Source organism: Tachysurus vachellii, chromosome 9, assembly GCF_030014155.1.
Source record: "Tachysurus vachellii isolate PV-2020 chromosome 9, HZAU_Pvac_v1, whole genome shotgun sequence".
NCBI classification, from domain to species: domain Eukaryota; kingdom Metazoa; phylum Chordata; class Actinopteri; order Siluriformes; family Bagridae; genus Tachysurus; species Tachysurus vachellii.
The window spans coordinates 24,891,664-24,915,352 of record NC_083468.1 but is presented as its reverse complement, the minus strand read 5'-3'; the positions used below and the strand labels follow the sequence as shown (position 1 = coordinate 24,915,352).

The following is a 23,689-nucleotide window of genomic DNA, read 5'->3' as shown; positions in this document are numbered from 1 at the left end:
GGTGTGGGCAGCATGGAGTATATTTAACACCCCTCTAGAGAGCTAATAAAGCCTGCAGCAAGTACAGCACTGGAAAAAATAATAATGTTAAAGAACAACACAGGAAATAAAATCGTAATGAAAACATGCTTATCCCTTATTTTCATCATGGTTGACATTAAACAAAAATAAATGTTCCAGTAGTTGTGCGTTTTCCAAAAAAATAAATAAATGAATATAAAGTATGGGTTGGACTAGGACATAAGTTGAAACCTCTGATATGGGTTCATCCAGGGAGCTGTCAAAATACATCTGACACAAACATATTCATCTACTGGGCACTAGAGAGAAATCAGGGATAGAATTAGAGGTCAGCTAGTGGTGGGAGGTTTACTGGTAGGCTATAAATAAGATCCCAGAGAAAAGAATGGGGATTTTTAAATTCTGAATCTTTTGCAGTAACGAAAAACTATAGAAAATTTTTTTTTTTTTGTCTTAATACATAAACTTTCACAAAGCGGACGTGTTTCTTAGTTCGCTTTTATAGATTCCTGCATTTAGTTTTTAATCAATAAGGTGTTGCGGTGTTCATGTAAAAATAAATAAATAAATAAATAAATAAATAAATAAGAAGGGCACGGTGGCTTAGTGGTTAGCACGTTCGCCTCACACCTCCAGGGTTGGGGGTTCGATTCCTGCCTCCGCCTTGTGGGTGTGGAGTTTGCATGTTCTCCCTGTGCCTCGGGGGTTTCCTCCGGGTACTCCGGTTTCCTCCCCCGGTCCAAAGACATGCATGGTAGGTTGATTGGCATCTCTGGAAAATTGTCCGTAGTGTGTGATTGCGTGAGTGAATGAGAGTGTGTGTGTGTGTGTGCCCTGCGATGGGTTGGCACGCCGTCCAGGGTGTATCCTGCCTTGATGCCCGATGACGCCTGAGATAGGCACAGGCTCCCCGTGACCCGAGGTAGTTCGGATAAGCGGTAGAAAATGAATGAGAGTGTGTGTGTGTGTGCCCTGCAATGGGTTGGCACTCCGTCCAGGGTATATCCTGCCTTGATGCCCGATGACGCCTGAGATAGGCACAGGCTCCCCGTGACCCGAGGTAGTTCGGATGAGCGGTAGAAAATGAGTGAGTGAGTGAATGAAATAAATAAATGATGAAATAGCATTGTAATAGTTAAAGGTCAAGCATTCAGGCTTCACACTGAATCCCACAGGGCTTTAGAAATGGATGGAGCAAAATATTTGTCATTACTATTTATGCTTCTTTAAATGTAAATGGAGTAATTTTGAGCGTGGTGCTCGTTCTATAATGATTTTTAAGGTTAAAGCTTCTTTACAGAGTTTCTCTCCATCTCCAAGACAGCACAGCCTGCTAGAGAGCAATCAAAGACTTTCCAGTACTGTTTTTTTTTAGAAACTAATGGACTCACGCATTTTATCTTCTGAGATGATCAGAGCTGTGAAAATGACCCAGTTACACACCTCTATGTAGCTTCTACCATCAGATAAATAACCTGTAAGCTGAAACCTCTTTATTAGTCATTACAGCTAGCTGGGAACACAGATGGGGTTTGAACATGGTGGTATGAAAAAAGGCATCTCGAGCTGCTCTATAAACCCTGTCACAGTATCCAGCTCTCAGGTTTTATATTAGATAATTTGCTCTTCTTGTTAAATACAGAACAAACTTACTCATTGTGTCATTGTGTCATTATCATATTATACTCCGGTTTCCTCCCCCGGTCCAAAGACATGCATGGTAGGTTGACTGGCATCTCTGGAAAATTGTCCGTAGTGTGTGATTGCGTGAGTGAATGAGAGTGTGTGTGTGTGCCCTGCGATGGGTTGGCACTCCGTCCAGGGTGTATCTTGCCTTGTGCCCGATGACGCCTGAGATAGGCACAGGCACCCCGTGACCCGAGGTAGTTCGGATAAGTGGTAGAAAATGAATGAATGAATGAATTATTATTATTCTTTCTTATTTCTGTGAGATGCTTTGGCAACATTGTGTGCTAATAAAGTACTAAAAATTGAGAGTGAGAGAGAGAGAGAGAGAGAGATGATGGTGATGATGATGATGATGATGATGATGGTCAGTAATGATACAACAGACCTTTTTTTACCTTGCCAATTTAATAATTAAACAGTTTTCTGCTCTTGAATAGGCTCTTATAATATTACAAAGTATCTAAATACAGGCATCTGAGGTATATCCGTCTGCATGGGTACGAGTTGAGATGGATTATTTTCGGAGCAAGGCTCAACTGTTCGAACGAATGAAAAGCAGTGAAGTAAAACTACATGGAGAAAAACAAAGGCTCTCAAAGGAACAGGAAAAAAAATCACTTTCAAGGTTACGTTTGTTGTCGGGTTTTAACCCACAGTTGTTGTCACCTTGTTAATCCGTAACACACAAAATGTTCAGTCAGAAATCCAGTGATTAATTATTCATAGCTTGTCAAAAACAGAAAGGTGCAGAGGAAGCTGGGGAATATAAATCGCTGTACAAATGTCTTAGGCACGTGTAAAGATAAAGCTAAATATATTAACATGGATATTACAAGGTAAACTAAATACTAATTAATACTAACTAAATACTGACTCGCCTTTGCTTTGAAAACTGCTCCAGTTCTCAGTTGTTCAGGTTTATAATGGTTTTAATGGTTCGAAATCAGTGCTTTGTCAGACTGGTTTCTGAAAATAAAACCAGAAGAAGTCATTAGATTTCAGCAGAGTTGCTGTGACCACTGAATAGTGTTTTATTCCTTTTATACCACAGCAGCTGAATCATCTATTATAAATGCTGGCATTTGGTATGTATTGTATAATGACAGGTTTGTTCTTGTTATCAGTATTGTAGCTATACAAGTTGATCGATTTGATAAAAGTTTTAGTTATAGAAGATGATACACTATATCAGGACATTAGAGAATCCTTTCATAAATGTTTCCTAAATCTGGTTTTATTAGATCAATATACGATTATAGAGTTTGGATATATAAATATAAGCCTGTGATTGGTTAGAGATCGTTATTCAACACCTACCGAGAATTCAACGAAATTGTGGTATAATATAATAAAATATAAATTAAGGTAATTTAAATATCGTCGCTGTCGGGCGGAAACCTCGTATGTCCAAATTTGGTCAATTTCATATTTTTTCACATATCGATGCTATTGGTCAGTCCCCACGTGGGTCTGTTATTTTTACAAGTTATTAACCAATCTAAAGTCTTGAAAATAGCTTGAGCACAAATCTCATAACTCCATTGGACACTTCAACTGTCCACCTCTTCCTCACTCCGCGGGAGAGCTTCGCGGCATATTTCTCCTTAATAAGAGTCGCAATGAATCAACACGTCTTCTGAGGTAAATGTCTTCAAAAAAAAAAATCTAAAAATCGAAAAATCTCGTATTTTGGAGATATGAGGATTCCGCCCGACAGCGACGATATAATAGTTTAGTTTAGTTTAGTTTTTAATGGGAAATACTTCTATTGACAAAATAGCTCAAATAGCTAAAAAAAAAAAAAAAAAAAACGTACTGTAGTGTGCCTAAGACTTTAACACAGAACTGTAAATTTCGCTTCACTGACAAATCTAATACTTTACTTTGAGGTTTTCACAAGGGCACAGAGTGAGAGTATATATTGTCACCTCTTTGGCATAAGTAGCAAGTCATTTGTCATTTATGTGAACCTGAACATGTGTAAAAGAAAAATGCTTGTAATTTTGCAACAGACTCTCGTGATTATCTTAAGGCAGTCTCTCATTGGTGGCATTGATGGTAGGTATGTAGAATCTTTAACACACATACACACACATACACACAAACACATACACACATACACACAACTCATTTACAAGCACACAATTCATATCCATTGGCATATTAGACATCATATCATTTCATCACACAGTATCAAATCTCAAAAGATCATAGGTGCTTGTTCCATAATATACCGAGCACTTCAAAATTTAGTATCAAATCAGTGACTAACACGGTTATAAATCTGTAGCCTTTCGACAAATTTCCAACTTAGGTTTGCTGCATTATTCTTAATCTAACATCCAGTGCAATACAAGCCATATTAACATAATGTTTTAAAAATCTGTGATTCCTAATACTGTATAATCCCTGTGTCTATATTTCATATACCTTTAATATTTTTTTGTACATTTTCAGCCCGTATTGTGTTTTTTTTTTGTTGTTGTTGTTTTTTTGTTTTTTTGTTTTTTTTGTAAAATATTACAAATATCATCTAACCAAAGCATACTAAAGTTGCCATGTTTAAATGAATAGTGATATATCTTTAACATAGAAAAATGCTACCTATCTCCTGGATTCACAGTTTGATTTGATATTAACATAAAAAGTTTTAAGTATATGACAATACCTTTACATTTCATCTTATAAACAATAAACCACAGATCACATGATGATCTCTTCAGACTAAAATGAACTAATTAATTGACATGTAGGAGTGGATCTAAGGAAGCACCCCATGTCTGTACATGACTGAAATGCATCGGTGAAGACAGTCTACCCTGTGGAGAACATCAGACCTTCTTAGTCTGGGACCGAGGAGGTCATACAGTCATAAGAGTGAAGTCAGGGCTCGTTAAATGCCCTTAATGTCCCTGGATGTGGCGTCATCACCACACTCGGCACATCTTTTCAGGCCACATGAAGTCATTTTTCTGGCACTTGAAAGCTTTGGCAAACTCTGGGAAGTTCTGCAAAGATCCGAGAACCCTGCAGGCAGAATCCAAATCGGATATTATTCAGTCGTTAGCTCATAACTGGGAAAATCAATTTCTGAAATGATGGACATACCTGAACTTCCCTGGACTGTGGACGTCAGTTTTAATGGAGTTAACGGCGTGTTCGGGTCTATGCGTTCCACACCAGACCTGCAGAACCAACCGATCTCAATGGGACTCAATTATCATACTCAAAACTATGAATTCATTCAGCTTCATCATTTGTATGATTAGAAAAATGCATTCAGGAAAAATGATGCGACGTGAACCTCGGCTTAAAGTCGCACAATTAGTGATGAGTTACTGTCATTTTATATGCACATGAATGTAATTACTGTCATTTCATCTGTAATAATGTAAAAGAAAGCAAACAAAAACAAACTTTTTAATTTCGTCTGACGAGACGAGACGAAATATGTTCGTCAACGACCTTTTTTTTTCATGACTAAGACGAGACGATGACAAGACTGCACCGCTGTCCAAAAACACTGACTAAGACTAAATTAACACGCATTATTGTTGACGAAAAAAGACGAGATGAAAATGTTTTCTATAAAATAAAAACTAATATAAAATCTCTCTTCATTTTCGTCTACAATTGTCTCTGCTTTTTCATCAGCTGTTACGCCTTTTCGCGGCTTTGCGCTGTTTAGTGTGTGCGTAGAAACAATTCGTCCACACGCCGCTCAAAAAAAAATAAAAAAATCCTGAGCGCAAGTCCACCCTAGGTCTAGGCAGGCTTTTTGTGTTAAATTATATTTCCTGTCACTGCGCAGCCTCTTTTATTGTACATGACAGCTTATGTCCCAATGACCGGTCTTTGCATTACGATTAAAAGCAGTATCATTAAATTAAAAAAAATGTGATGTGCAGTCAAGTTCGAGTGAAACATATGTGAAACACTTTTTTTACTGAAATGTTTATCAGTAATAATCTCAGTAATAATGTGTTATTTTACAATTTTTTGACTAAAACTAGACTAAAATTAAAAGACTTTTAGTCGACTAAAACTTGACTAAGATACCTTGAGTTTTCTTTTGACTAAAACTAGACTAAAATGACGAGACTTTTAGTCGACTAAAACTTGACTAAGATACCTTGAGTTTTCTTTTGACTAAAACTAGACTAAAATGACGAGACTTTTAGTCGACTAAAACTTGACTAACAAAAAAAGACACGTGAATGACTAAATATGACTAAAACTAACAAGGACATTTGGCACAAGACTAAGACTAAGACTCAATTAAAAATAGGTGACGAAATTAACACTAAAACAAACAGAGTCCAAATCGGCATCAAATACAAGACATACTTTGGTTTGGTTTGAACCATAAAGTTGTATGGACAACGCTCAGAAAACACACATCCATAATAAATGTTAACATCTATTAAGGTATAAATCATATACTGTATGTCTATTAGATCCAGCATATTTTTTTTTTTACTTTAAAATTCATTTTACTTTCCACATCTACAGTTTTGGTGAAGTTGAGCCTCACAAAGCTCAGCTAAAGAAACATGTTGTCTGCGTGCCGAGATGATCTCGGCCGGTATTTTGCTCCGTACATGAATGCAGTGTTTGGTAGTGGTAATCATGGTAATTATTCTCTGTTGACTAAATCATTCTCACCTGAGCAAAGTTTAAGAAGAAGAGTTGCTCATGGTTAAGATCAATTCCAGGCAATGGAGCTTCCTTTCCATGCTTCTTGACGTGGTCCTGGTATGCCTGAAATAAACACTTTAATGAGCTGGAGGTCTGATTAAGAGGACCGTAACCCTGCACGTTTCTTTCGTTAGGTTTATTTCAGTTTTCTGTGGATCTGTCCATCTGGTGTGCAGTATTTTGGCACGAACTGTACAGTATGTGCTCTCAGTTAAACCTTTGCTTCAGGCCATAGTTAAGACACCTTCAACACAACCTGAGTGTGGGACATTATCCAAAATAAGAGCAGAATAAACTAGTTCAATGTGTGTCCTGAAATGTTTTCCTACATTGTCCTACTTACAAACATTTCGTAATCAATTAATCTTAGACCGAGCTAATAAAAATGTTCAAGTGGGAATGCTTGATATCTATTACTGTTTGCAGATGTCAACTTTCACTCTCACTCACTCACTCATTTTCTACCGCTTATCCGAACTACCTCGGGTCACGGGGAGCCTGTGCCTATCTCAGGCGTCATCAAGGCAGGATATACCCTGGACGGAGTGCCAACCCATCGCAGGGCACACACACACTCTCATTCACTCACGCAATCACACACTACGGACAATTTTCCAGAGATGCCAATCAACCTACCATGCATGTCTTTGGACCGGGGGAGGAAACCGGAGTACCCGGAGGAAACCCCCGAGGCACGGGGAGAACATGCAAACTCCACACACACAAGGAGGATGCGGGAATCGAACCCCCAACATTGGAGGTGTGAGGAGAACGTGCTAACCACTAAGCCACCGTGCCCCCAATATCAACTTTCAATGCTTTTCAAATGTCTCTTTATAGCACAGCACAGCACTCGATTCCGATTGGCTATAAGGACAGCTCTGATATTAGTACCAGATTTACATTTATGGCATTTAGCATTATCCAGAGTGATTTACATTTTTATTTCACTTTATACAACTGAGTGTTAAGGGCCTTACTCAGGGGCCCAACAGTGGCACCTTCCTAGACCTGGGATTTGAACTCATGACCTTCCAATGAGTAGTCCAACACCTTAACCACTAGGCTACCACATCTCCAAATAGGTTCATCTCAAGAAAGGAGTCTCCAGTGTCGGCGATCCCAACAGACGTACCAATCAGAAGTAAAGTGGTAAAGTGTTTTATTCCTTATGTAACATATGCACAGCTGCCCCCCCCACACACACACAAACACAGCACCAACAGGAAAATTAGGCAGCAAAGACACAAAGGCCACAATGTACTGCACTTACTTGATAAGACTGGCGAATGCCCCCATTGTCAGCAATATTCTCCCCAAGCGTGTTATTCCCATTAAGCTGAAAATGGAAGAAGAAAAAGATGAAAAGGAGATGGAAAATAACAGTCATTTGTAGCTCTTTTCTACCTTTTCTGAAAATCTTAGCTCAATTGATTACTCGGAAAACAATTTGAGGATAACGAGACAGCAAAGAAGGCTGGTAATGACTCAGCAGAAGGCACCAGCAGTGTAGTGACACATACAAGAGAATCTTATGTGACTTCTTTAGGCCTGATATGACGATAAAGGAGCGTAGCACAAATCAATCGATACCCAAAAACGTCAGTCAAGCAGCTACACAAAAGCTAAGTCTACGATTTCTGCTCACTGGACATATCATTAAATAGATGATATGTCAATTCATGATTTTGTGCTAATTATCCTTAATAATCCAGGGCTTTTGTACACAGCACCATATTTTTCCTTTTTTTTTTTTCAGTAGCAACCCTTCACTGGGCAAAAGGACCAAGTGTGGCCAAAAGGTGCTATTTAGCATCGTATTGTAACATAGTAGTACAACAACAAATGTTATCCCGGATCAAGTTTTATCTAAATACAATAACAGGATTTCAGGAGGTCCAATAAGTACTCAGTGGATGGATCAGTGAGTTCTATTATAACAACATACATTTTGTCCATTTGCCAGGTCCCAGGAAAAGGTGCTGTACTGGTCCACAATACATTTTGAGAGTTCCTGGAACTTCTGTGTTGAGGACGGAGTCCACCAGTCCTTCAGATCTCCGTCTTTATCAAAGTTGCGGCCTGTTGGGGAGCAAATCACTGATCTGAGACATCGAAGTCGGGAGATTGACTTGTTATATGTTGTTATTGTATTCATATGTGGAATATTGAAAGTATTACTAAGAAGAAAAAGAAGTTTGTCACATGATCTTTTACCTTTCCAAGTCTACTAATCACAATATCATCACTCACTCTCACTCTCTCTCTCATCTTCTACCTCGGGTCACGGGGAGCCATCAGGCTTCATCGGGCATCAAGGCAGGATGCCCATCGCAGGGCACACACACACACACTCTCATTCACTCACGCAATCACACACTACGGACAATTTTCCAGAGATGCCAATCAACCTACCATGCATGTCTTTGGACCGGGGGAGGAAACCGGAGTACCCGGAGGAAACCCCCGAGGCAAGGGGAGAACAAGCAAACTCCACACACACAAGGCGGAGGCGGGAATCGAACCCCCAACCCTGGAGGTGTGAGGCGAACGTGCTAACCACTAAGCCACCATGCCCCCCACAATATCAGCACATTTCCCTTAAATAAACCAGGTCTTGATTAAATCTTTGCTGAGTCTGTCTCATGGACACCGCTAATGGTGTTACTGGGTCTTTGGTTTGTCCATTTTAGTGAGCAGCTTTAGATTCAGAAGTAGACAGCTAGAAGGTACATATTAGATCAGGTTCTTTACCGTTATCGTCAAAACCGTGAGTGATCTCATGGCCAATCACCATGCCAATGCCGCCATAGTTGAGAGACCAGGGCTGTCCTTTACCAAAGAAAGGAGGCTGGAGGATACCAGCAGGAAATACTAAGCAAAAAGAAATGGGAAAAGTCATTATTATTGTCAATGAAGCTATAAAAGCAAGTGATCCATTACTACTACATCTTTTACTACCTATTTGATTTCTGCTGGATGAATAGAACGCATTGACCACCGCTGCTCCAGAGATCCACCTTGGGGTTAAAACCATGACACGTTTACACGTTAATAAAGCCCACACGTCATGTTAATATTTTATTACTCTTCTTTCATTAATAGGGATTTTTATAGCAGGTACTAAACTTAGAGAAGTCGTTTATTACAGAGACAGAAACATCTCCATATTAAATGCAGAAAGCACTTCTTACTCTTCCTTGTTCACTTTCACCCTCAACCTCTTCAGTTGTTTCTTCTGACCGAACTCCAGATTTTTCAGGATGTTCTCAAAGTATTCCTCTGAACTGTAGCTTAGCTAAAATGGTAAAAGTAAAGGTCATTTTTATTCAAATAAAAACTATACTTGTGTATAATATATACAGAATCCATGCATCACACTTTAGACAGTAAGTGTATTTATTGTTTTAGGACCAAACTGAAATTAAATATTAAATTTATTGTAAATGCCAATCAAAACGTGTTGCCTATATTTGGAAGGAAAGGAATCCTTGACGATTTTTGATTGATTTATTTGAAGGTAAAAGGTTCTGTGTAAAGCCTTCTGGTGTTTCCTTAGAATGACATAAAAACAAGAAGAATGTTAAATATTCTGAAAATAAAGATTTAACAGTTTTGTTAAACTACAAGAAATGAACTCCTCAATATCTAAATAAGAAATGTGTATAAGTAACACTTTTGTTTGATTGATGTACATCTTAGGGATGATGTTGGTATTAATGATGTAGCTTTGAAGTGGTTTGGTTCCTACCTAAAGGAAAGGAAATGTTCGGGTAAGATTGGAGATTGTCTTTCTGACACTGTGGATGTTTTGTGGGGGGTCCCTCAAGGATCTATTCTTGGACCAACCTGGTTCTCTCTGTATTTGTTGCCTCTGGGGTCTATCTTTAGATGCCACAATATTAATTACCACATCTATGCAGATGATTTGCAATTATATTTTTCTTTGGACAAGCGTGCTGCATGGAACAGCTTCAACATATGCTTGAATGAAGTGAAGTTATGGCTTGCGAGTAATTTTCTGCAATTAAATGAAAACAAAACTGAGTTTATGGTTTTTGGAAACAAACAGTCTACGGGAAATCTGTTTGTGAGTGAGGATTTTGCGCTCAGGATAAATGGTTATGTTAGGAACCTGGGTGTCATTTTTGACAAAGAACTTTGTTTTGACCGACAGGTACAGTAAATGCTGTTGTGAAATCCTCCTTTTATCAGTTAAGAAAGTTGTCCAAACTGAAATCTATTCTTTCCACAAAAGATTTAGAATCTGTTGTTCATGCTTTTATTTCTACGAGGTTGGATTATTGTAATGCCTTATAGCTGGGTTTGAATGTATCTCTCATAGCTCACCTACAGTATGTTCAAAATGCTGCTGCTAGGCTTTTAACTGGCACTAAGAAGAGGGATCACATAACACCTGTGTTCATTTCTTTACACTGGCTTCCGGTATTGTATAGGATCGAATATAAGGTCCTGATCACTGTGTATAAGGCCTTACATCAACAGGCTCCTGACTACATCAAAGCTATGTTGAGTCCATACAAATCTTCTCGCTCTTTGAGAGCAAATGAGCATATGGTGTTGTCTGTTCCGCGAACACGGTTAAGGAGGAGTGGAGATCGGGCATTCTCCGTGGCAGCTCCTGTGTTATGGAACAGGCTACCATTGTCTTTGAAATCGGCTCCCTCTTTGGGTAGTTTTAAAGGTCAATTGAAGACTTTTCTTTTTAACAAGGCTTTTGCTATATGACTAGTGTCAGGACTCAGCCCGGACTTTTGGCCATGTGCCTTTGTTTACGTTCCTCGTCACGTGTCTGCCCCGCCTTCGTCTGCTCCTCCCTGTCTCCACACCTGTTCCTAATCGTGTCTCATTGTCTTTTGTATTTAACTGTGCCGTGTTGCCTTGTGCAGGGCGGAATCAATTGTTGTCTTTGTCTGGTCACGTCTGTGTTATGTTTCATGGTTTTCGTTATTAAACCCTGTTTATTTTGCTATCCTGCGTTTGGGTCCCTTTTATCCTGACAGTATCCTGCGTTCGTGACAATTAGTATGTTTTCCCGAGTTACTGTGTATGGTATTTTTGTACTTTTATTATGATGTTAGTTTGATGTGTTTTATGATTATACTTTTTATGACATATGTTTTTACCATGTAAAGCACTTTGGTCCATTGTTATGGTGTTGAAAGTGCTATACAAATAAATTCTGATTGATTGATACATCAGCTCTAGATAATTATCCACTTATCCACTATACACCACTGTATGTTTGTGTTAAACTTGATATTTTCATTCTCAAACCTTTCGCAGCATGTAGAAATAAAGCTGTAGAAATAAATTGCACTGGCTTATTTTTAAGAATCATATAATAGGAACATTATTCAAATGTGTCCAATGATATTTTGGACATTTATTGGATTCAATGAGGTTTAATTCCAGAGCTTTCTACGACCAGAACATACAGTATGACTGGTCAAATATGACATTTATTAAGGCTTGGAGTAAAACCATTTCAGACAAACAGGCCAATAACTATAAGAAGCCAATAATAAATTGTTTGGTAATTTTGGGTTTCACCGCTGTAACATTTTGTGAAGCCTGAACTCCATGACCATGCTATGCTATCAGGGGACCCATCTATGAAAACCACTGTTTGTATATAGACCGTAAAAGAAATCTCGGAGTGTAGAAAATTCCAGTCTTACAGAAACCGTTTCACCAAAGCGAACTTGCTACTAATAAACCATTTTATTACAGTTTTACAGTAGACAATGAGCAATAAGCTCCGCCCTCTTATGAACGTTTGTGTACTGAACTCATTATTATCATCGTTAGCTAAAAGATCACCGCTCACTTCTTTGTATTCCTCGTCCAGAAACGTATCGTTCATGATGTTTTCTGAGAATCCGATTCTCTCTCGAATAGCTTGAGCCTGCAAGGAATAAAACGGTACAAATGAGTCATATTTATTTGATTTGTTTATAGAATATTAGAAAGCACACAGACTTTTGGATTTCATTTATTTCTTTGGGTGAATTTCAATAGCCTCAAAGTGTGCAGATGATTTCTATTAAATATCACAGGAAGCGTTTGTTTGAGAAGACATGACTAAAGAGCAACGGGGAAATGGGTTCCGCACACATAAATCGGGTTGAACAAAATGAAATTGAACTCTTGTATGATTTTCATTTTACTGGAAGTCGTGATTGTGCCAGAGATCAGAACGAAACTCGCCTTCTCTTCCGCAGCTTTCTTGGTTTCATCATCCATCCATGATAGGTCTTGTAGGTTATTCACAAACACCTCTCTGATGCCAGCGATCATCTCATCCATCTGAGCCAAAAAGAGTACAGGACAGGTTATTTATGAGGATATGTTAGTCACAATGCCTTGCATAAGTATCCTCCCCCACCAGCCTTGAACTTTCCCACATTTTTGTAGTATTACAATATGTAATGGAAAGAGACTTAACTGGGAAATCCCTAAATGAGCTGTTATCGAGAAGTCATATAATTAGTTGAATGGAGTCGACTTCTTTGAAATTAAAGAATCAAGCGCTCTCAATACAAACACACCTGTCCCTGAAAATGAAGGAGCTAACAAAGGACACAGCTCTGAACCATAAACCTATTATTAAAAAAGTTCAAGACCAGATACTGTAGGAATGGCTTTAAGATGTAAGAGAAGTAACCGAGAAGAAGTCATGGAGAATTTAAGGAGATTCACAGTTCAAAGAGGAGACAATGCTCCTGGAGGAAAGAGTGGCAAGACATCACAACAAAACATCGTTTGTAGTTTGCCTGCCAAAGGGCATGTTGTGGACTAAAGACATGTGAGGAGAACTGAATGTTTTGGGCATCTGATGAAAACTACACTGGAGTAGAAAAAAGAAATAGAGCATAGAGAGCCTCGATCTGAATCTATGACTGTAGTGTAGAATACAGAGAATGTCTGTAGTGGTACTCGGAAGTGACTGTTGCTATTTATTGTTTTAGGACCAAACTGAAATTCATTCATTTTCTACCGCTTATCCGAACTACCTCGGGTCACGGGGAGCCTGTGCCTATCTCAGGCGTCATCGGGCATCAAGGCAGGATATACCCTGGACAGAGTGCCAACCCATCGCAGGGCACACACACTCTCATTCATTTTCTACCGCTTATCCGAACTACCTCGGGTCACGGGGAGCCTGTGCCTATCTCAGGCGTCATCGGGCATCAAGGCAGGATACACCCTGGACGGAGTGCCAACCCATCGCAGGGCACACACACACACACACTCTCATTCACTCACACACTCACACACTACGGACAATTTTCCAGAGATGCCAATCAACCTACCATGCATGTGGAATCAAGAGCAGCTGGAATCAAGAATACTGTAGTTTGTCTCCCTTAAGGTGTGAATTGTAGGCAAGGCTTATTAATCTATATAGAAGGTGTACCCAGTTCAATATACAATATATATACAGTATATGCAGTTCAATATATGCTTTAAGTTGTTTATCTTGCCTGCTTTGTGTATAACGTTAGTGAGCGATCTTAACGGTAAAGGATAGGTACCATCAAACGATACCATAAAACCGAAGCAGGCCAACAATAAAGTATTTTACAACACCAGTTTTACAGGAAACGCTTAGAATAACAGTTCGATCACAACAAGCTAAAACATGCATGAGGTTCTTTGAGCAAACTGCGAAGTACAAGCAAATTCTTCAACAGCTGACAGACGAGCTTGTACTAGTCAATGAGTTCTAGGCTCCAAACAAAAACAAGTCTCATGAATGTCCGTGATGACGAAAAGGGTCCGTGTCTCGACATGCAGCGATATATCCGTTGGATGTGATATTTGTCAAGCAGGACAGATGAGGACAAAAGAAATAAAAAAAGAGAAAATTGTACAGTACGAAAACTGTAGGATCATATAATGAGTTAAGTTCTACACTCATGTCAATATTGATATAGGGTAGAGTTTACATTAGTAAATCAGATTAGTGTGTATATTTTCATAGACTGAGCTGCTGGGTCATTATTTACAGAAATTTATTTGACCTGGCTCATTTATTAGTTTACCAGAACAAGAAAAGCATTACATCGACATGCCTTTCGGTACACCGTGTACTTCGTTGCTTTCTAAGAATTGTTACATATGTCTCGGTTTATTTGGGCAGCGAATGTTTGTTTTCCTCTAATGCTGATAATGCTGTACTACTTCATATCGTGTTTTGCTTGGACTCAACAATGTTTCGATTTCTAATCTGTAAAACCAGAGGCGACGGCTCGGCTTTCCCAAACTTCACCTTTAACAGAAATCCGTATGTGTATGTAATGTATGGCTGAAATGCTCATTGATTTAATAACTTCACCCCTGAATACATGGATCAGAGTACACTGAGAAAATACAGGACCGTTTCAGTCAGATTGAAGAAAAAAATATTGCGTATGGTTGACATTAAAGGTGGGGTCTCCGATTTTTGAAAGCCAATGTCGACATTTGTAATCACCAAAACAAACACGCCCCTAACCCAAATAAGTCCCACCCCTGTATTGATAGCTCCGCCCACACATACATACGAAACCCAGGCAGATAATGGAAAGAAATGTGTCTTTATCATAGCTGAAGGGAAGAACAATACGATTGCAGATAAACAAACTAGCAAAAATGACACACAAGCATAATCATGCAAAGGACAAAGGCATATATTAGTTCTGTGTAACAAAGCAAAACCAACGTTACTCACCTATCGAGAAGGAAAAAAGCGCCTCGGCGTCTTAAGTAAAGTTGAATTTCCCGAGTCAGTAACTCCTGAGCTAAACGCTGTTACTACACAAAACACGATTGTAGCTGCGTCTCTACATTACTACGATAGAAAAGAGGTGTTATTTGTGTAGTAACAGCGTTTAGCTCAGTAGTTATTGACTCGGGAAACTCCAATCTGTGAATATGTGCCAACTTCACGCTCCTTCAGTTCTCTCCAGCGCTGGAAAGCTGATCCTATATTAACACGTCCTACTTCTTGTCTTATCGTCTTTCTTCGCTTTCTTTCTTTGTTTTTATCCTCCATGTCAATGTTAAAACCGCTTTCTGCTAATGTCACACATGCGCACTGAACACTCTCTCCGCCGCATATTGACAAGACACGCCCCTTTCGGCTCATTGACTACACGTTTGTTTTGATTTTTGTTTATTATTCGACTCAGTTTTCTGAAGCCTTTCTCAAAAATCGGAGACCCTGCCTTTAAAATCTTATGTGATTTCATCGTTTCTACTAAATTTAATTTAAACATTTTTTAACAGTTTTGACAAAAAAACATTAGCAACAAATTAACAGCTACTATCCAAGCCTCACAGCTCGTCCAGCGATTAGCAATGATCAAAAAAATGCTTTCGCATGGCACAGAAATTAGCCTAGGGCAAAAAAAATTGCTCTTTCTCTGATTTCCAAACTCATATTTATCTGCAAGAAGATATGAACATGGCCCTACATCAGAAGTGTATCTCTGTGCACTGTGTTGAGGAAAAGTGGGCACACGCTAGTCGTCCTGGGGCCTGAAGCAGGCAGTGATTAATGGTGTGTTAAGGGCTATGCTTTATGACAGGTGGTACGGAGCTTAGCTTACAAGAAAACAAGGAAACGAAAGCAGCAAGCGTCAGCCTACACATAGCTGTGTGTGCTGCACAAACATGTTTTCCAAGAGCTTTCTCCAAATGACACCCGGCTAAATGTGAGCAGAAAACATGGACACACAATTACCGTACAGCAGCGAGTTTAGCCACAACTCACCATGTCCTTGCTGTCTCCAGCAAAGGCTTCTTCTACATACAGTCTGCCGACAGCATTCTCCATGTTGCTGTTGACGTAGACCGCACACTGCCTCCATATTGCTGCCTCTGAACTGGTACCAGAGATGGCCTGAGAGAGGTCAGGACATGACAAAGGGAAAGAGAGAGAGAGAGAGAGAGAGAGAGAGAGAGAGAGAGAGAGAGAGAGAGAGCAGGTCAAAAGAAAAAAAATGAGAAGATATGCCAACATTATGGGCTAGGAATGTGGACAACTTTCTAATTTTCTTTACTTCTACTCTGGTTCCTCCGGAGACATGAGCCCAAAAACCAAAAGTAGTATAGCCATCAGTTCACTATCAGTTACACAACAAGAACAAGAGATGATGCAAACCTTTTTAAAAGCTTTCCTGGTGTCTCTGTACGCTCTGCTCAGGCCAACCACCATGTTCATAGCGAAACGCCACACGATGTAGTTCTGGACGTCTCTGCACACAAAAACCCATCCAGTTGCAGAAAATACTGCATACAGACAATATGTTTATGTAAAAGCAGTTCTATGACAGATCTACAAAAGTGCAGCTGCTTTTACACTACCAACAGTGATGAGGTTAAGATGTTAAGCTGCTGATCAGAAAAGTGTGCGTTCAAATCCCAGAGCTTTGAATAAGGCCCCTAACCCTCAACTGCTCAGATGTATAAAATATAATCAAAAATATTTAGATGAAATGTAAGTCGCTCTGTATAATGGGGTCCAAAATGCCATGAACGTTATGTATATCGTCGCTGTCGGGCGGAAACCTCGTATGTCCAAATTTGTTCAATTTCATATTTTTTCACATATCGATGCTATTGGTCTGTTATTTTTACAAGTTATTAACCAATCTAAAGTCTTGAAAATAGCTTGAGCACAAATCTCATAACTCCATTGGACACTTCATCTGTCCACCTCTTCCTCACTCTGCGGGAGAGCTTCGTGGCATATTTCTCCTCAAGAAGAGTCGCAACGAATCAACACGTCTTCTGAGGTAAATGTCTTCAAAACACTGGGCTCAAAGAAAAAAAATCTTGACCCCCGCTAGTTCTGGTGCTCGTCTGAGGACAGGAATTTAGTGCAAGACAATCCACTGCAACGCGGACTAAACCCTGTGCACTGCAGATAAGGTACGCCGTTTTTTTCATTTCCTGAAAAATAATGGTTTTGGAGATACGAGGATTCCGCCCAACAGCGACGATATATAAAATGTAAGTATTACTCCAGGTTGTTAAGTTTCCCAAGAGTGGAGAAGTCTTTAACCAGACCTGTTTAACCCTAATGACGGGGAAACGTCTGGATAGAAACCTTGATTTAACCTTGATTCTGTTCTGGCAGAACAGTATCATGTGTATCACCTTCTAAGACAATATCCCAAATATGTACTTTAACAATTAAAAGACAATATCCTGATACTTTAGAAAGTCGTGGCTCAAGTGGTTAAGGCCATGGGTCAGGGTCTAAGACCCAGCACTTCCAAGTTACTACTGTTGGGCCCTTGAGCAAGGCCCTTACCCCTCACTGCTCCATGGGATCTGTATCATGACTGACCCTGTGCTCTGACCCCAACCTCCAAAGTTGGGATATGTGAAGAAGGAATTTCACTGTGCTATAATGTATACAGTATGTGACAAAATTATTCTATACACACCAGATAGAAGCTCCCTAATCCTTATCTCACATTCATATCCAAGCAAAGACCATTTGAAGGCTCTGTTCCTTTTAATGGAGCATTTGGTGTTGAATCTATAATGAACTCAGATGATGAGCTAATTTATGAGTTGCTCAGAAGCTCCTGTTTACACATTTAGACTCCAACTGACTGTATATGACTGTAGAAAGGACATCATTTATGATCGCACTCTCTGGTGTTTATGGTCATTTATATTCACACCCTCTGGTGTCACCCAAATGAGGATGAGGTGCCCTTTTGATGAGGTGCCCTTCAGGTGCCCTTTTGCCGTTTCTTCCTCATACCATCTGAGGAAGTGTATCCTTTTCACAGTCACCTCAGGCTTGATCATTAGGGATAAATGAGGATAAATACAAATACATTTAAATATAAGTCTTCTAACCATTGTTAAAAGTGCTATGTAAATAAAATAAATTGACCCAGAATACTTTGATCCGGTTTGATTAGGATCTTCTCCAGGTATGAAGCTGCGTATCAGGGTATGTTCAGGATAGTTTTGGGAGTGTATTCTAAGTGACTCACCTCTTTGTGTACTTAGCCAGGACAGGGTTGAGCCTCCTCAAGTAGTTCGGGGCATAAAGAATGACTTGCTCACTGTCCTCAATGGGAAGGTTGATTGCATCCATAATCTTATTAGTAAAATGAGTCCAGTTAAAAACCTGGAAAGAAATCGACAGTCCGAGGCTGAAAAGTGTTTAATTAACACCTCAGTATTATTCTGCTTATAAAAAAAAAAGTGATAAGGAAAATAAACCTCAACTGATCATTCGTCCTTGCTGTATGAATTACACCCAGATATACATTTTTTATTACACTGAGCATGATTTTGGATGGTTAAGATGAGGTAAGGTAAGGTACGGTACAGTAAGGTATGGTAAGGAAAGGAAAGGGAAGGTACTTTATTGTACACAATATAGTTTTACAGTATACAATACAAAAAACTCTCAGACAGCAACATGGGCATCTAAGAATAAAGCAATAAATTAATTTAAGTTAGATGTATTATTGAACTGTGTATATTGCCCATTGAACCTAGAATAAAAATATATTCTACATTTTATAGTGGCATGGTGCACTGAAGTGTGTGACACAGAGTATATTTTAGTCATGAGCAGGTCTTTATTTCTATATTATAATAGTTGATTTCTGCTGGTAACCAGCTGCCGAGAACATGTGTACGTCCAAATATTATACTAAAACATCTGTCTTAAAACAGATACCATTCGTGTAATATTTGATTTATTACTTTTTTTTGTTTGTGACCATTCATATATTACGCAAATTATATTTCTTATTGGGGGGGGCACGGTGGCTTAGTGGTTAGCAGGTTCGCCTCACACCTCCAGGGTTGGGGGTTCGATTCCCGCCTCCACCTTGTGTGTGTGGAGTTTGCATGTTCTCCCCGTGCCTCGGGGGTTTCCTCCGGGTACTCCGGTTTCCTCCCCCGGTCCAAAGACATGCATGGGAGGTTGATTGGCATCTCTGGAAAATTGTCTGTAGTGTTTGATTGCGTGAGTGATTGCGTGAGTGAATGAGTGTGTGTGTGTGTGCCCTGCGATGGGTTGGCACTCCGTCCAGGGTGTATCCTGCCTCGATGCCCAATGACGCCTGAGATAGGCACAGGCTCTCCATGACCCAAGGTTGTTCGGATAAGAGGTAGAAGATGAATGAATGAATGAATGAATATTTCTTATTAAATATTATATTATTATACGGTTTAATGCTCTGATTATGCACATTGCGGTAATCAGTCATATAAAACTCCCTCCTCTTGCTTGGAGACTTGCTGTCAAAAATCAATGAAAAATAAAATGCTCAGACAATAAGGTGTTTTTCGTACTGTTTTCTCGAACTCAAGTGTGAAGTTGGTGTTGAGGGTCTCCAGGGGCATCTTGTTATAGAGGAGAACAGGATTGTTTCTATCTTCTGGTGTGTCTGTAGCCTGCAGGAACAAGAACAAGCAGCAGGAAGAAGGTTTTTGAGGAGAAACGATTAGAGGAAATCCATATTTTTTCATTTTCACCCACCTGTCCATCCAATGAAGCGATCTTAACCTTTGAAATGTTATGTCTGAAGTATCCGAAGTATGTTACGTCTGCCATTTCTTTTCTGTAATCATTGTACTGTCTAACCTACTGTACGGGAGGAAATTAATCAGCAAATCCTCAAGACTTTTAGTCATCTTACCCCGAAGCACTGTGTTAATGATTACACTATTATTTACAGAACTTTCTGCATTAGCTACATTTAATATTGTGAAACATCGATGAAACAAGTTGTTTCCTGTTCTCACTTAGATTAGCTTATAGCATCTGTAAAGAGTCATAACTCATCCGTCTCTCGTTTTTTTGCTCTTGTTGAGAAATCAGGTTAACGAGAAACTGCAAAGCAAAAACTACTGTTAAAAAGGGTGGGCTTTAATAATATAAACATTCTAGAAATAATCTCCTAAATGTTAATAAACAGACTGTTAAAGTCGATAATGATAATGTATGTAAACAAGTGGCGTTGTATAAACCTGTCAGAGCTGCTGTTATAAAGAACCGAATAGTACTGTGAATACGACGACACTGGGCACTTGTACACTATTATAAACCCTTCTTACGCTTTAAGCCCAAAGAAAGCTTCCTGTGTCCGTATAAACACCGTATTAAAGCTGGTTCTACTTCGTCCAGGTTTTGCTTTAAAGCTTGTAACGCACTTAAAAGACTCCAAGGCACAAAGTGAGCTCTGAGTGAGAGCAGAGCCACAGAAACAGCAGATAAACGCGAGAGCCGCGGAGCGCAGCATCTTCATCTCTGACTTCATCTTCAAAAGAAACATGAAAGATTTTACAAGACCTGGAGTCCAGCCATGTAAAAATACAGCAGGGGAACCACATGCTGGCTTTTAAACAGGCAGTTAGCAAAATGTTTAGTAGAGAGGAATAAAGGAAAGGAAAGGAAAGGAAAGGAAAGGAAAGGAAAGGAAAGGAAAGGAAAGGAAAGGAAAGGAAAGGAAAGGAAAGGAAAGGAAAGGAAAGGAAAGGAAAGGAAAGGAAAGGGGAAAGGAAAGGAAAGGAAAGGAAAGGAAAGGAAAGGAAAGGAGAGGAAAGGAGAGGAGAGGAGAGGAGAGGAGAGGAAAAGGGAAGGGAAGGGAAGGGAAGGGAAGGGAAGGGAAGGGAAGGGAAGGGAAGGGAAGAGTTCTGCATGGAACCACTGAGCTTTCAATGATGATTTTAGTCTACAGTTAAAGGGAATTGTTCTGTATTTACTTCATTAATGGAACCTAATAAAGGGCCTTTTTGGGGTTTATTGAGAGAAGTGATGAACTGGTTTGAAGGGTTTATTGAAAAGAAGTCAATGATCTTTGAATCCAAGTTAAATGGTTCTGTTTATCATTTAGCTATTATTATTATTATTATTATTATTATTATTATTATTATTATTATTATTATTATTAAGAAAATAGAGCAAATTCAAACAGTATAAATGTACTTCAAAACTGTTTAGAATTTTGATAGCAGTGAAACTCCTCCCACTTACTGAAGAGTTTCATGACTTTGATGTGATCTTTTCTAAAAACCTGTCAATTCATAAAGCCCCATAAGAGACAATACTCCAAAAAGTAATGGCACCCATTTCATCTCGCACATTCTTTGAAGTATAGAAATGTTTTAATATTAAAGCTTCATCGTTCTCCAAGGGTTCTACGTAGAACCTTTCTTTTTTTTTTTTTTTTTTAAGGTGTTAGTAATGGCCAAGTACAGAACCCAAGGTTCTATAAAGAACACAGAGCAACCTGTTTGTAAGTGTATTCGTTTTGTATTTCAAAAACGAAAAACGATTTAGTCAAGCGTTTGATTAGTTTTGATTGGTTTTCTGATCAGTAAAAATTGTTCTTGTGGACAGACACAGCTTTTTATTATGTAGTACCAAATGTGCAAAAAATAAATAAATAAACAATACAAACATGAAAAATATAAGATGAACATGTGCTTACATCAGAGATCTCCTTCTCCATCTGCATCACTATGGCCACTTCCTCTCTGATTTTTGTCTCGTTCACCTCCAAGCGTCTGTCTTTACGCACCAGCACAGCGAGATCAACCATGAAGTTCTCATATGTGGTACAGGCCTGTGAACAAAGAGCAACACACTACTGAGAGAGGTGTGTGTGTGCGTGTGTGTGTGAAAATGTTAGCAGGGTGGATATGCTTTTAAATTATGAACTAGATACTATACACCTCCTGATGTTTAGCTCCCCGGTTATTTAGGAAGCATTCCAGATCTCCCATGAGGCGTTATACCAGTTAATTGGGTTTATCTTCCCCCCCTCCCTTCCTCTGTCTATCCTCTCTGACTTTTCCGTCTCTGCTCTTTCCCTCGGGACACTTCACACTCTCTATGAATATTCATCACTTCGTGTTCTTTTATCCGCTACGGCGTGTCCTGTGGGACGGAGCTAAAGTGTGTGTCTCAGAGACTTCTCAGTAATTTATATTTGGGACTCAATTCAATTTAGCATCGACTCAATTTAAATTCGGGACCGACTGTTCCGAGACTTTGAGACATTGATGTCTTTCATGATTCTCCACAGACCCTACAGTCTAAACGTCGAGATTAGTCTCTACAAAAGAAGCCGAAGAAATATAGCGTCAGTTCAGGCAGGCCACATAGTCAAGCTCGGCTATCAGCTGATGGCAAATTTTCTAAGCCCGCCCATCAGCTGATATGATTCCTAAGCGCGCTATTGGTCCCTTTCAAACAGGGCGCCCTATTTAAATGCTTTTTTCAGTCTGTTTCCTCTGCATTGCTGCAACCCACCTCCTCCCCTAGCTCCTCCATGAAACTTTGTGTTTAACTTAATCAGTGTCATTCTGTTGTCACTGATGCAGGCTCTGTTCTAAATGGGGGGATTTTGTCTTGCTGCTTTCCCAGTTAAATGGGAGATTGTCCCCCCATGAAGCTGCTGCTGTTCCCTGACTAGCTTTCATGGAGCTCATGAAAAGAATGGGGAATTCAGAACAGAGCCATACCGCCAAATTAAATAAATAAAACATTTAAATATATGTCAAAGAATTGTCTTTATTTTGACTCAAGTGGTCCTGACTGAACTAAGATAACATATCGTCATATTTGCCACTCCATAGAAAGAGAGAGTTGATGCTGCAAACGGGGTGCCAATATTTTTGAAATATTCAATTCCATCAGATGAATCATTTACAAAATCTTTGTTTACATCGAAATTCAATTGAATTTAATTTCTTTAGCACAATTAATAACAGACATTGTTGCAGAGCAGCTATACAGGTATAAAATTTTATAATGTATAATAAAAGTTATAACATTTTTATTTCATATTTATCCCAAATAAGTCAGAGACAGCGACGAGGGAAAAACTCCCTGTGATGATATGAGGAAAAAAACTTGAATGAAAGGGAACAAATCGTCATCATGGTGACACCGAAGCAGGTGATTAGAAATCATTTCTCTTTTAAAACTCTACACTTTATAATAAAGTGGAAGGAACCAGGAGCTTGTGAGCAACTTAAAGTCATACACATCAGTTTACCTTCAGAATGTATTATAATTTGTACATAAATTTCTTTTAAATCTAAGAAAAACGAACGTTTTCTCTTATGAAGTATGTTATCTCGTCATTTCTTTTTGTTTAGCATAGAATTAGCAAATATGCAAAAACAATTTTAAAAAAAGTGACACTTCCTAACGATTCGCTTAAAATACGTGTTTAAATTAATTCATCATTTAATTTCAAATTAGAATTTGTGTAACATT

The 23,689-nt window shown here is 39.1% G+C and overlaps 1 protein-coding gene across 3 annotated transcripts in view; it reads right to left on the bottom strand.

Annotated features, from left to right (window-relative positions):
* Window positions 1–2,926: 2,926 nt before the first annotated feature.
* LOC132851452 (neprilysin-like) overlaps window positions 2,927–23,689 on the bottom strand; it is a 40,116-nt gene continuing 19,353 nt past the window's right edge. For all 3 annotated transcript variants that reach the window (XM_060878348.1, XM_060878350.1, XM_060878351.1), the window contains exons 9-23: window positions 21,894–22,028; window positions 19,753–19,854; window positions 18,435–18,571; window positions 16,580–16,673; window positions 16,190–16,318; window positions 12,640–12,738; window positions 12,260–12,337; window positions 9,603–9,706; window positions 9,370–9,428; window positions 9,163–9,282; window positions 8,357–8,490; window positions 7,682–7,747; window positions 6,376–6,471; window positions 4,819–4,895; window positions 2,927–4,737 (exon numbers count right to left, since the gene is read on the bottom strand). In XM_060878348.1, coding sequence (XP_060734331.1) covers window positions 4,638–4,737; window positions 4,819–4,895; window positions 6,376–6,471; window positions 7,682–7,747; window positions 8,357–8,490; window positions 9,163–9,282; window positions 9,370–9,428; window positions 9,603–9,706; window positions 12,260–12,337; window positions 12,640–12,738; window positions 16,190–16,318; window positions 16,580–16,673; window positions 18,435–18,571; window positions 19,753–19,854; window positions 21,894–22,028 — 1,530 coding nt within the window. In that variant the 3' untranslated portion in view covers window positions 2,927–4,637. The remainder of the gene's footprint in view (window positions 4,738–4,818; window positions 4,896–6,375; window positions 6,472–7,681; window positions 7,748–8,356; window positions 8,491–9,162; window positions 9,283–9,369; window positions 9,429–9,602; window positions 9,707–12,259; window positions 12,338–12,639; window positions 12,739–16,189; window positions 16,319–16,579; window positions 16,674–18,434; window positions 18,572–19,752; window positions 19,855–21,893; window positions 22,029–23,689) is intronic.